General features: G+C 45.9%; 1 protein-coding gene across 4 annotated transcripts in view; it reads left to right on the top strand.

Annotated features, from left to right (window-relative positions):
- Positions 1 to 5559: 5559 nt before the first annotated feature.
- Positions 5560 to 15099, top strand: part of FRMD3 (FERM domain containing 3) — a 69371-nt gene continuing 59831 nt past the window's right edge. For all 4 annotated transcript variants that reach the window (XM_085846385.1, XM_085846386.1, XM_085846384.1 and 1 more), the window contains exon 1: positions 5560 to 5789. In XM_085846385.1, the coding sequence (XP_085702511.1) occupies positions 5688 to 5789 (102 nt within the window). In that variant the 5' untranslated portion in view covers positions 5560 to 5687. The remainder of the gene's footprint in view (positions 5790 to 15099) is intronic.

Here is a 15099-nt window from a genome sequence, read left to right as displayed (position 1 = left end):
GCTCCACAGCACGAACCAGCGAACCGATTTCGATGAAACTTTGCCAACATGTGCCATATGGTCTGGGAGTGTGCGCGTTTGAATTTCGTTGCCTGGGAACCACCGGTTGCTATGCAGTGGCCGAAAAACCGCGTTCCCTATTTTCAATACTTGTCCTTCAGTTTTGAATGTGGAGAAACGAAGCTTCGGAATTAAACACTTCCAGATATTTAGAAAATTTTACTCGAGCCGATTTTTGATTGAGGTTTTATTTTTCACATGGTAGTCCTTCAAAAATAGGGTGTCTATTTACCGTCATTTTTTATGAGGAGTGCCAGTTGGAAAAATCTTGCCAGGCAGAGGAACAATTGTATGTGAACCAATACATCTTGGCAATGAATCTTCGTCGGTGGATCGGTCAGAATGAAAAACATCGTATCCAGCACTTCGATCCAGCGATTCGATCCTCGTCGCCTACCGGCTTGTCTGTCTGTCTGTCTGTCTGTCTGTCTATCTTTCTGTGTGTGTCTGTCTGTCTGTCTGTTTATGGCCTACATGTCACAATTTTAAACCGATCTTGACGAAACTTCACCACGTGGTAGAGTTTGTCACAAGGTAAAACATTGCCTTTTGATTTTGAGGTCAGCAGGTCAACAACTTGGGTAAGATTTATAAGATCCTCAATTTTCATCCGATTGACTTGAAATTTGAAGAGGATTTATATTTCAGGTCACTGAATTCAACCAACCAATTGTTTTGGAGGTCAAATTGGTCCAAAAGGACAAAGTAGGCCGAATTTCTAAAATCCTCGATTTTCCTCCGATTCACTTGAAATTTGAAGAGGATTTATGTTTCAGGTCACTGAATTCAACCATGAATTATTCTTGAGGTCAATTTTTTAACTTTCAAATCTCAAATCTCTTGTTTTATGGATTTTGCAAGTATCTCTGCAGTGCACAACATCTTCTTGTGACTTACGAAATCTAAAGATTTCGTAAGTATATTGATGACTTCAGTTTCTGTTTGTTTGTTTGTTTATGTGTTTGTTACTTACGAAATATAAAGATTTCGTAAGTATATTGATGACTTCCGTTTCTGTTTGCTTGTTTGTTTGTTTGTTTGTAGGCACGATAACTCGAGAAGGGAAGAAGCTACCAATGTAAAATTACACCAAGTGATTCAGGGGGGTGATGGCTAGTGCTGATTAGATTTTGGTAAAAATCGGTCAAAGGTCAAGGTCACAGTGAGGTCAAATATTCGATTTTTGATGGTTTGGTACAGATAACTCGAGAACGTAAGAAGCTACCAATGTCAAATTACACCACGTGATTCAGGAGGGTGCTGATTAGATTTTGGTCAAAATCGGTCAAAGGTCAAGGTCACAGTGAGGTCAAACATCCAAAAAATGATAACTCGAGAATGGAAGAAGCTGCCAATGTCAAATTACACCAAGTGATTCAGGAGGGTGGTGCCGAGCGCTGATTAGATTCTGGTCCAAATCGGTCAAAGGTCAAGGTCACAGTGAGGTCAAACATCCAAAACATTCGATTTTTGATGGTTTGGTACAGAATCATCGTAGAAACTTGTGCTTTGCATCGCTACCTTCTCTAGAGACAGCTTTTATTAGACAACGTCAGAGGTCAAGTTGACGATTTCGTAAGTACCAGTCTATGACTGCTTGTTACTTATGTAATCAAAAGGTTTTGTAAGTATATTGATCAGTTCCGTTTCTGTTTGTTTGTTTGTTTGTGTTTGTTACTTACGAAGTCTAAAGATTTCGTAAGTATATTGATGCCTTCTGTTTGTTTGTTTGTTTGTTTGTAAGCACGATAACTCGAGAACAGAAGAAGCTACCAATATCAAATTGCACCACGTGATTCCAGGAGGGTGATGGCTAGTGCTGATTAGATTTTGGTCAAAATCGGTCAACGGTCAAGGTCACAGTGAGGTCAAACATAATTCCGTAAATTCACGTGGAGAAATGGAGTATTTTTGCTTCGCTCGACGTTACGACTCCATTTTAACTTCGATTTTAATTTTGTCTTCGGTTTTTGCGATCGCTTAGGACGCTTAAAACTCGGTGGTGGAAATTCTGGTAAAAATCGGATGTTTTGGAGACGTTTTAAGATTGTATAAAAAATATTTCACTCGGCACGTCACGGGTCGTCCCATGATGCAGTGCGCTCGAGCAGACGCGTCGTTGAGTTACGTTAAGGTATAATTGTTTGGAGAAATGGAGATTTTTGCTTCGGTCGACGTTATGATTTTTGATGGTTTGATACAGAATCATCGTAGAAACTTCTGGTTTGCGTCGCTACCTTCTCGAGAGACAGCTTTTATTAGACAAGGTCAGAGGTCAAGTTGACGATTTTGTAAGTACCAGTCTATGACTGCTTGTTTGTTTGTTTGTCGGCACGCTAACTCGAGAACGGAAGAAGCTACCAATGTCAAATAACACCACGTGATTCAGGAGGGTGATGGCTAGTGCTGATTAGATTTTGGTAAAAATCTGTCAAAGGTCAAGGTCACAGTGAGGTCAAACATCAAAAAAAAATTACAACTCGCGAACGGAAGAAGCTACCAATGTCAACTTACACCACGTGATTCAGGAGGGTGATGGCTAGCGCTGATTAGATTTTGGTCAAAATCGGTCAAAGGTCAAGGTCACAGTGAGGTCAAACATTCGATTTATGATGGTTTGGTACAGAATCATCGTAGAAACTTCTTATTTGCGTCGCTACCTTCTCTCGAGACAGCTTTTATTCGACAAGGTCAGAGGTCAAGTTGACGATTTCGTAAGCACCAGTCTATGACTGCTTGTTTGTTTGTCTGTTTGTTTGTTTGTGTGCAAGATATCTAAAAACAAAGTTGTGGACAGGTTCGGTATGTGACAAGGACGAACTGATTCGATTTTGAAGATCTGGATCCGGATCCGACGACTATAATTTTTAAAATTGATTCTTCACCATTTAGAGATAGGAGTAAACAGATGTACAGTATAGCACGATTTCTCAAAAACGTTGTGGACGGATTCGGATGTAACTTGGTGGACATGTTGTTTGTGTGACAAGGACGAATTGTTTCGATTTTGGTGAAGATCCGAATCCGAATCCAGATCTGATAATTTTTACAAGTGATTATTCACCATTGAGAGATTGTTCTCGTGGATCAGGCATTACGGGGCGGAGGTGTGCGCCCTACCGAGTTCCCTGGTGGTTTTAATTGTGAGTCGGACCAAGTTACAAATGCCTGCTTCACAGTGGCAAAGCGGTGACCTCAATAAATGATGCAACCACCACACCGATTTCACAACTGAATTATGGTCGAATCGGCATTTGCCGCCAGGTTCGTGCAAAGGTATCGCACTTGTATTTTAAGCTTTCTGCAACAGGTGTCACCATATAGTACAGGTTGCCGTATCCGCCCAAGTGACAGTGTAATAACCGACGATGATGTCGGAGTTTTTAACTGACTGACCCTTGTGTGACGTGTTCACACTTCATGCTGATTGATATTGTTACGGCTGTGGAAATTCGCATTACACCATAAAGGGCCCTCAGGTGAGATATCTCTAAGTACATGTGAAGTTAGCCCAAACCCGTTGTATCGAGGGAATTTATGTGATTCATCCGGGCTGCGACGCTTTGAGTTCGCCATTTTTTCTGTTCTATCTTTATTTTGAACCAACCACGTCTCAACCGCCATCAAACAACAACCACGCCACCGCCACCATCTACGCTCCCACATCATCGCACCACCGCCATTCCCAAACGGCACCATAACCATCAAACCACCACCGAAAACCCTCCACCACCTTCACCTCTCTCCTTCTACGGCCATTCCCGCACCACCTGTGAACACTGAACGTCGGGCTGTCTCGGGTCCGTTCGGCGATTGGTGCTGAGCGCACCGAGCCGCGAGCGCGAATAGCGGCCTTTCCGAGGGAAAATTCGGATCAAAAACGTTACACGCCACTTTTCCTCCGTCCAATTAGCGAGCGCGGGGCAGCTTGGCCCTGCCTCCAGGTGCGTGTGTGAAGTCGATATATGCAAATTCTAGGATCAGGGGAGGTTCACGCCCCCGTTTCCTCCGACCAATGGGCGAGCATGGCTCCGCCCCCGAGGTCATTCTGATCCGAATATTTGCATACTGGCTTCTCCTGCCCGCCTATAAAAAGGCGAAGAGAGGGGCAGAGTCGAGTCGGTCGGGTAAAGAGAGTGAAAAAGTCGAGTCGGTCGGGTGAGGATAGTGAAAAAGTCGAGTTGGTCGGGTGAGGAGAGTGAAAAAGTCTAGTCGGTCGGGTGAGGAGAGTGCGGAACTGAAGGGAGTGGCAGAGTCGAGTCGGTCGGGTGAGGAGAGTGCGTGCGGTGGAACTGCAGGCAAAGGAGCTCGGGTCCGAGGTGAGAAGGACGGCGGTCGGCGACGAGGTTACGGTGTGGGGAATCGCTCATCTTGTCGCGGGACCCAAGCCAGCCAGCCACTCTCCTCCCCCAGGGCCTCAACAATTCCTCCTTTCCCCCCGCGCTGAGATCGTGCAAAAGGGGGCCCCGTTCCCACCTCACTCCAAACGTCGTGCCAACAAAACCCGCCAAGGAGCACGGAGTCGGGGCACAGCCGCGCGGCCACATTTGCGGCTCGCCCGCCAACGCGTCACGAAGATGCGGGTAGGACCCCCCCCCCCCGGTCTCGCGGACCTGGCCGCTCCTCCAGATCACGTGCACATTTGGCCTACAGGCCTGTCTGCCTCCTTGTCTATGAGGGTGGCTTCTTTCCTTTGCTTTTGTGTAAATGTGTGTTGGCGCCGTCTGCGAAGTAAAGCTGTATGTGTTGCCGTGTGTGCGCGTAGTCGGTATTAACTCTGCGTTGTTGTTGCTTTTATTGTTTTGGTTGCTTTATGTGCATTTTGACTGTATGGCTGTATATACGTGCTTTCCGTGTGCCGGGAAATAAATGTGCATTGTGTGAACTGTGCCTGTTTCGCTTCGTCTCATTCCTTTTAATTTACTCTCCATCCTGCTTCACGTAAAGGGTTCGGAGTGGGTGCAAAACGCCCGGTAAATAATCTGAACCGTCGAGGTCGACGATAACACCGCTCGGTTATCCCGATAGTACGGAACGGGCCGCCCAAGCGGCTCGTGTCCGGAGTCGACCTGCGGCGAGGTACGATCGCCCGGTTTACCATCCGGTTTACCATCCGCGTGGGTACTAAGGTAGGTCGAGTTTGGCGAACAACCCTATCCTCCGCTGGTGGCCGATTGGTACGATTGTGGTGAGGCCGAAAGGCCCACCCGTGACTGGCTCCGGGCGATAGTTCCCGGAGGGTCACGACTGAATTGTCCGTCCGGTGGGCGACGTGCCGCGATCCGAGTTACGTGGCCGTCCGCACGCCGGCGGGCGCGAATTCGCAACAATATATTAAAATACGTTATTTTACATGAACGGTTACAAAATGTATCGACGGAGGTCGGTGTGATAAACCGTACTCGGGGCTGCCAATGAAACGCCACCTTTTTTCGAGATCTGTGCCGGCTTTGCAAGTCCCGGCGGGGAGCGCTAATTGGGTCCCGGCTTGACGGATGCGATCTGGGTCCCGGCGGCGCGAGTTATGACGCGACGCGGGCGGGGCTAATGGTAGAGCGAGAGCGCGCGGGCTCCGAGGGGCACGAGACGGACCCGCCAGCGCAGGTGTCGCCGACGTGCGGTCAGGGATGCTGAGGTTCCGAATGGCCGGATCGAGGGCGCCGCACGCCGCCGACCTCTGCTGCACCGTGCGCCTTCTGGACGGCAGGGCGATCGTTTCCACGCTGCAGGTTTGGCCTCCCTAATCCCATCCCTCCCCTCTCCACCGCCGCAGCGATGCCATTTTCATGATCACCCGATACGTCATGCGCATCAATGTTGCTTGTTACCACACGACTGACGTCACGGATGATTGATATTGGCGAGGACCACCACCCCCCCACACTGCACCCCACCGACACACAACCACCCACCTCTCCACACCGCCCTCCCACACTGCACCCCACCGACCAACAACTACCCACCTTTGCACACCGCCCTCCCAGACCACCTCTCCACACCGCCCTCCCCCACCACCCTCCCACACCACCTCTCCACACAGCCCTCCCACACTGCACCCCACCGACCCACAACTACCCACCTCTCCACACCGCCCTCCCCACCACCCTCCCACACCACCTCTCCACACAGCCTTCCCACCCTGCACCCCACCGACCCACAACTACCCACCTCTCCACACCGCCCTCCCACACTGCACCCCACCGACCAACAACTACCCACCTTTGCACACCGCCCTCCCAGACCACCTCTCCACACCGCCCTCCCCCACCACCCTCCCACACCACCTCTCCACACAGCCCTCCCACACTGCACCCCACCGACCCACAACTACCCACCTCTCCACACCGCCCTCCCCCACCACCCTCCCACACCACCTCTCCACACAGCCTTCCCACCCTGCACCCCACCGACCAACAACTACCCACCTTTCCACACCGCCCTCCCACACCACCTTTCCACACCGCCCTCCCACACCGACTCTCCACACCCACCTCTCTACACCGCCCTCCGCCACCACCCTCCCACACTGCACCCCACCGATCCACAACCACCCACCTCTCCACACCGCCCTCCCACACTACACCCCACCAACCAACAACTACCCACCTTTCCACACCGCCCTCCCACACCACCTCTCCACACCGCCCTGACCTTCATGCGTCTCCAACTCCTCAGAGAATCCCCCGAGAGGCGTCACCTGAGGATACCTGTGTGTTACCTGACACGGATCGGTGGTTCTTCAATGGATTATATGATTTTGCACGCCATATATTGTCCCGTGACTCACGCCTACTACTTGCACACGTCATATATAAACACCATGACGTCATCCGAACGCATGACGTATGCCAGGAGTGATTTATGTTTATAAATGCAGTTCACGTGATTCGTCCGTTTGCTTTTCATTATGGATTCAATCATTTTAAAGGGTTCGTTTATAACACTCGTATCCTGCAGAGATTGCGTGACGTCAGGATAATTATTATGGAGTCTCGGGATATGGTTGTCATGACGACGAGGACAGTAGGGAGTCCACTTGGAGGAACCTGCAAAGAAACAGCAACTCGGCCTCTTCTTCTTCTTCCTCTTCCTCGGTTCAAGGTTAAATTGTCCTGTGATTGAGATCTCCATGGTGATGCCCTCCGCTCTCTGGGAGGGGAAGAGGGGTGAGGTCGTGAGGAGGTGAGGAGGGGTGTACTCATTTAATGTGCTCACATCAATCGTCCAACGGACTTCCACGTAAGCCGAGTGATGACGCTGTGACGTAAGTGTGGTGGTGACGCATGTCGACGTCATCAACAGTAAAAAAAAAAGTGGTCACAAAGCCTTCAAAAAGCCGCACGTTAAAGTGGTTGAGCACTGCGGATGTGGAACCGACCTGAAAGTTATTGTCGAGTTACAAGCACGTTTCAAACGTGACGGATTTTAACCTTGGCAACATGTAATTATCACGTACCCCATGTGTAAGTCATAAATACACCGAACCACTGTGGAAATTAACGTGTTTTTGGTGTGCGCTGCTGGAACTGAGAAAATGCAAAACGAACAGTTTTCTTGACGAGGAAGGAACAGATTGGATCGAGTGTGGGAGGTGTAGAGAAAGGAGATTGTGGGGAGAGTGTGCGGAGGGGAGTGGAGGCAGGGGAGGAAACAAAATCACAAAACTATCCTTAAATGTCTGTAAACTAGGAAGCATCCCCAAACGGAAAGCTCATCCACTTTATACTCAACTACATGTGATGAAAACAGCTGAAATGAAAACGTGTGTGTGTGTGTGTGTGTGTGTGTGTGTGTGTGTGTGTGTGTGTGTGTGTGTGTGTGTGTGTGTGTGTGTGTGTTCACGTACATGTCTATCTCTATGTCTACTAGCGGGTTATGCTTGCACATTGTAAGCAACAACGAACCATACTTCCCCATTGTCTTGGGTCTCTCACTTTCATTTGTTTCTTTCTTTCTTTTTTTCATTTATTTATTTTCATTTATTTTTTTATCTCACCTGGATTTGAGTCAGGTGAGCTTATGCGATTGAGCAACGTCCGTAGGTCAGTAAGTCAGTCCGTAAACACTTCAGTCATTATCGCTTGAACCAAATACACGACTTCGATGAAACTTGATCACAACCTTCATCGCCTGTGATGCACCAAAGTTTATCGGCGGCAACAAAATCTGCACTCATTAAGGGGGTCTACGTGGATGGGTGGAGTGTCGGGATGATGAAATTTAGCAGCCATTGCATTGTGCATCACTGAATTTGGAAAACAAACTCTTTTGAGGTCAAATGGTCAAAGGTCAACTCAAGGTCAAACTTCTAAAAATCATCAATTGTGTTGTGTATTTTGTGTGGCAAATAAATGGCAGGATGTACTAAATGAAGAGTCATTGATTGCACATAAAAGGTCTAAATGGTCGAGACGTAAATGTGTAAAGGTCAAAGGTCTGAAAAGTTGTTAAGGTCAAATGGTCTGAATGTCTAAAGGGTGAAAGGTGGAAAGGTCTGAAAAGGTCTAAAGGGTGTCCTGTAATCTCAGGTCAAAATGGTTGGAATTGTCTGAAGGGGTTTAAAGGGTCTTAAAACGTCTAAAAAGGACCTAACGGTCAAAGGAGTCTATGGGGAATTAGAAGGTCCGAAAGGTGTGAAAATCTGACTAATCAGCCTGGCAGACGTATGCACTCTTCCGAGAGCCGTTCTACTTTGGTCTGTTTTGCTACGTGTCGCTCTATGAGTGCTTTTTCATTTGTCTGAATGTGGGTATGTGTATGAATTACATTCGACCCTGAAGAAACCAAAGACCCTTTACAACACAAAGACCCCTTTGAGACCCAAAAGTCCCAGAAAGCGCAAAAGGCCCAAACAACCCCGAGGACCGAAAAGAGCCCAAGTACCCAAACGACCTTTTCCACCCCGTTACCCCCTTTAGACCCTCTTCGACTCTTAGAATCCTTTCTATCTTTTAGACTTTCACACCTTTCGGACATTCTAATTCCCGTTAGGTCCTGTTTAGACGTTTTAAGACCCTTTAAACCCCTTCAGACAATTCCAACCATTTTGACATTAAATTACAGGACACCCTTTAGACCTTTTCAGACCTTTCCACCTTTCACCCTTTAGACATTCAGACCATTTGACTTTAACAACTTTTCAGACCTTTGACCTTTACACATTTACGTCTCGACCATTTAGACCTTTTATTTGCAATCAATGACTTCATTTAGTACATCCTTCCATTTATTTGCCACACAAAATACACAACACAAACCAAGTCCTGACCTGGGTCTGCAATATCTAATTGCTATTTTTTTCGTTATTTTTTTTAATTACATTGCCATGCTGTGGAAGGACCCATCAAGCTGCCCTGTACACCTTAATATGTTGTGTGTTTAAAACGTTGGAATCCTTCCAGGTTCTTTTTAGTTAATTATCCGAATCAATTAAGGAGGACATGATGATAATTTCAACATATCACATTCAACATCAGAAAGCTCTAGTGGAACTCTCCAATAAACACGCACGCACGCACGCACGCACGCACGCACGCACGCACGCACGCACGCACGCACGCACGCACACACACACACACACACACACACACACTTCATCAATTTATTGATGAGGCTTAATTATTTGTCGGGTAATTGAGTTGTAAGACACTAATTTGCCTTGCATATTAAAAATTGATAAGCATGGATCACAAGGCATGTTTATTTAATTAAAAGTGTTGTATTCCATTTGAAAATCAGATGAAAATTGGTAATTGATGTCTGCAGACTCCTCTTAAAAGGCACCCTGGCATACATGGTGCTTTGATGACACACTCATTCTGGATTTATAAATCAAATATTGATGTGATCTCATGAGATTTGCACACTCGTTCGAAATTACAATACTCTTTGACTCGATAAATAATAACATGGGGAATTTCATGCTGTCTCCATCATGGCTATGACAGCCATGCTGGTAGTAGGAATGGTATATGTGTATGTATATATATATATATATATATATATATATATATATATATATATATATATATATATATATATATATATATATATATATATATATATATATATATACTTTTTTGCTGTATGTTAAATGGCCTAATTGATAGATTATGATAGAACCTTCTGTGCAGTTCACTTCCTGGTATATATATATATATATATATATATATATATATATATATATATATACATATATATATATATATATATATATATATAAATATAAATATATATATATATACATATATATATATATATATATATATATATATAAATATATATATAGATATATATATATATATCTATATATATGAAAGCCTGGTGTTGGCGCAGTGGTTAGGGCAGCGGCTTGGGATCCAAAAGGTCCTGAGTTCAAGCCCCGTTGGGCCACTGAATTAATACACCAGGGGGTTCACTCAGCCTGTCATCCTTCCGAGGTCGGCAAAGTGAGTACCAGTGTACGGGGCCGGTGTATACCCCAGTTAAAATTGGTGTACCATATCCCTGTGTCGTAAGAGGCGACCAGGGTTGCGTCAGGAAGGGCATCTGTCGTAAAACATGTGCCAAAATCACTATGCGGATCATACGGATGATCCGCTGTGGCGACCCCTAACGGGAGCAGCCGAAAGAAGAAGAAGATATATATATATATATATATATATATATATATATATATATATATATATATATATATATATACATATACACTGTATACATCTATGTTGGGTTACGGGCCTGTCAGTTTTCTGCCAAGCATCAGCATAGTGATGAAATGAATGGAGCAATTGCTGTTAAATAAAGGCATTCTTTTTTGCTCAAATAATTAACCTCCACTTCAAAACTCACCATTCATGGCCAACTCTAAGGGTCAACACAGCGGTCAAATAGTGTTTTTGAATGAGGTAAGATGGTCAATTTTCCATTCTAAAGATGCAGAGTAATCTTCAATATCCACTGTGCAAACAGAGCAGGACATAGCATTGAGACTCCTCCATTGTGTCTCTCATTTATTTCCATATAGCTTATGCCTTATGATATTGCACGCTCCCAGCAGCAGGCACTCACCGTCTCTGAAAGTACCATCTTGGGACCATTTATCTTGTCTTTCCAAAATAGGTGTTGCATTCAATGCTTCTGATTCTCTGTAAAGATTACCTAGAGATTCATCCCAACTCTTCCTGAGACCAGCATGTGCTCACACCCTTCAGGTGATTTGTTTGAGATGGACCTTTTCCATTTTAATCCCCATGGGTATGGACTATGAGTGTTTCACTTCCACATTGGTGATGGTTATGTTGTTCAAAGCATCTGTGTTTCCAATAATTCAGAGCCCACTGCAGGTTATTTTCTGCTTGCTCACCTCCTAGCTGATGCTGACTTCATATACCATATATGCTTACCTTCTGCTCACTGGTTGCCTTACTCATCCCAGCTGACACCTGTTGCAACATTTTCCTCTTAATATGTGAGATTGAGATGACCATCACTTTCTTTATCCATCTTTTTGGTTCATCATGTTACGATACAAAGAACTTTGTCATTGAAGATTCTTGAGATATTCATGCATTGGTGAGGTTCTTTTCCAAAGCTATTTGGCTCTGGCATGAAACATGACGTTTTAATATGGATCAGAGATTTATGATAAGTAATTTATCTACATCTTTCAAAGGCTGTTGCTTTTCTTTCACCTTCTCTGGAGTCTTACTCCCTTGGTGGATTTTTGCCCCTCCCCTCCCCCTCCTCTCAACAATGTCCAGCTACAAGGAGAAAAAAGTTTCCAAAATCAATTTCACGTAAAGCTTGCCTCAAGGCACCATATTCTGGAAGCAAGGCAATGAACCCAGAAGAAGCAATAAAAGCAACAATGTTGTCAAACTGAATTAGTTGTCCATCAAATGCAATGATTTCTCCCTTGAGTGTCCTTCTTATTGAATGGTAAATGCCACAGCTGGCTGGTTTAGATCACGGATATCACGCTTTGTGGGCACAAGAATGCACCTGCAGATGTGGCACTACTGGAAGTGTGAGCAAGCTGTTCAACTAAAATGGAAGGCAGGGAGTGGGGGCAGAGTTGATGAGATCTGAAGTTAAGCCATGTTCAGATTGTTCTGGGCTCCAGATTGAGGTAGGTGGATGGCTGAGCCAGAACTTGTAGTTTCGACTCTCGATTTTAAAGGCTCAGATCTAATTCGAGTTCTTGCATTCTGCATACCTGCTCGTACTTTCTGCAGTACGAACACATTACCCATAGGGTGATTGCGTCACCCCCCCCGCCCCCCGACAGTCGCACACACAAACACACACAATCACATCCTTACTGTGAGTAAACTTGCACATGCAATTTTTACAACACTTCAACAAAAAAGCCTCAGCCTCCCACTCCCAACTCTGTCCGAAATTTACCCCTCCCTCCACCGCAAGTCCTCACCTTGCCCTCAAAACCATAAGGCAGCAATTCCTGACACATACTCAAGCCTCTAAACTCCCCCTCTCTCCCCACTGAAGTTCTCAACCCCTCCCCCCAAACCCTCAACAATCCCCCCTCCTCTTCCAAAGCCGTCCCATTTTTACTCATCCTCCTGCTCATCAAAGCAAACGGGCATTCCCACGTCGAAACAGCAGAATGTTAAACGTTTTGTGCTCCCTTATCATGCTATCACCGACTTCACAGAAACCCGTCACAGTCGCCTGTTCAACTCTCAATTCCAATAGAAAATAGTGGGAAATATTAGCAAACCTGCGTTACCTCTGCAGTAAAATCACTACTTAAGAGAAAGAGTTCCAAAGGGTTCAAAAGTGTAATTTAAGAGGGTGCTAAAGGGTAATTAGAAAGGGTTCTAATTTCTTAAGGGTTATAAGGAGTAAATCAAAAGTTCTAAAGCAGTAATCTTCACTATTTTTTTTTTCGAGAGGGGCCACTTTCGCTGATAACACATTGGTGTGAGAGCCGCCACACTGCGTGCAACACAAAATAATGCAATTATGTGATATAACAGCTTGGTTAACTCAAAAGAAGTCTGGTGTGCAATAATACAATGTCGGCTTAATTATTAGAAACCAAAAATGTTATATGAAGCCACCTACAGTATGTAAGGTACATGTTTTAAGCAAAATAATACTGTTACGAATTTGGGAATTCGATTGCACACAACATACAGGTTCCTTTAGTCAGCAATGTCGATAAGTGCGTGTTCCCTAGATAGCTCACCTTTCATTGTTTAAATGTTCAGAAATTGATTAGATGCGCTGCGGATGGATTTAATAGTTAGGGAACGAAACAATGGTGACATCCCTCACCCTCTTCTGCGAAGAGGAAGAACCCTGCCGTCCCATGACTCATGATGTCAACAACTCCCTCTCACCCGTGGTTGAGCGGGGGGATGGATCACGAGGGCATGAGTCACGCCGGACGTGGAGGACCGGGGGGGGCGGAGAAGGATAAGAGGACATCTTTACCTTTTGTTCAGGGGCAGAGTTGGAGAGGGCAGAGTTGGAGAAGGGAGTTGAGGAGAGTCGTTCAGGAGACTGTCGGGTCCTGCTTAGCTTGCATTATGGTTGAGGCCTTCGGAAGCTTTTTGCTTCGGCTGGCTCAGTGAGCTTCGGCTGAGGCCTGGCTCGGGAGGAGGCTTTTTGGAGGCTTTTTGCTTTGATGGTTCCATGAGCTTTGGCTTCTGCTTGGCTCGGGAGAGCTTTTTGCTTCAAGCTGCCCTGTTTGGAAGAAAGTTAAGCCGGTCACTCGGCTCGAGATGCGAGTGGTGGCTTCTTCTTCTTGGTTTGTGGAGCTCTTTGTTCTCCATTTTGGTTCCTGGCTTGGTGCGACTCATCGACCTCTTCGTGGAGGTGGTTCCTCCAAGGATTGGCGCATCGACTGGAAGGATCGGCGCCTCGTCTCACCAGCACGTGTTGAGGAGCGCGGGAGGATTCGCGGGAGCTCGGGAAGGATCGCAGCTCACGGCGATTTGGATCCAGCTCGCTCTCGCTGGAGCCCGGGTCTGAACAACTTGAAGACCACACGAGGTGGAGAGGTTTGAGATAGGTTCTGGGTTTCAGCTCACCTGTCCTCCGAGCTGGAGCTCATTCTTAAAGGCCTCTGCCTCCATTTCTTGGCTGTGTGTGTGCATACGTGTGTCCGTGGGCCTGTCTAATAAGTAGGAACTGCTGTTAAGTGCAAGTGACTGTACATAATAAGTAGACGGTTGTCGTTATTTTGTCGTGCTTTTGTTGCTTGTATAATTGCATCTGTGTTTTGTCTTGTTTAATTGCATACGTGCTTTATTATAATAAATGTCCTTGTGTGAATGTAAACCTGTTCGTTGCGTCCATTCCCTCATTGAACTGCCCCATCTTGCACTCGGAATATAGTTGGTTTTTAAATAGCCGATAAATAGAATCGGGTCCGGCGAGGTCTGGCAATAATACCCGCTCGGTTATCCCAGAACGGAATGGACCGCTTAAGCGGTTCGTGTCCAAGCAGACCTTCGCCGAGGTACGGTCCCTCGGTAGGTTTCCCGCGATGGTACTTAGGTATATCGATATTCGGCGATTGACCCTGTTTTGCGTGGGTAGAATACGGACTGGGCCGTGGTGGGATTAAAAACCCACCCGTGACTGGTTTCTGGCATTGTTCCAGAAAGTCACGACTGGATTGTCCATTCGGTGGGCGAAGCGACCGCTATTGGTTCGACGCAGTCGTTTGCACGCTGACGGGCGGGAAATCTATAACAATACAACAATAATAAAACTACAATAATTTATATTTCAAAACTTACTTCCAAAGCTGGATGAGCAGAAGTGTGCCTGATGCCCTATGACCCTCTTCATACAGTATTTGTAATCTGTCACAGCAATCCATGTGAGGCAGTTCAAATGTTGATTTGTCAATCTTTTCCCCTGTTTTCTTTTCACAATGTTCATTCTTGAAAAGGTTGCTCCACATGTGTATGTATCGACAAAAGTGATCCCTGATCCCGTAATGGCGGCCCAAAGATGCTGCACTTTCACCACTTGCCAACATCCTGTATCTGACGACTCGATTTT

Source organism: Eptatretus burgeri, chromosome 11 (genome assembly GCF_056783735.1).
Source record: "Eptatretus burgeri isolate ZD-2024b chromosome 11, Ebu_testis_v1, whole genome shotgun sequence".
NCBI classification, from domain to species: Eukaryota; Metazoa; Chordata; class Myxini; order Myxiniformes; family Myxinidae; genus Eptatretus; species Eptatretus burgeri.
The sequence above is the reverse complement of the archived record's forward strand: the minus strand, read 5'-3'. Positions and strand labels throughout refer to the sequence as shown.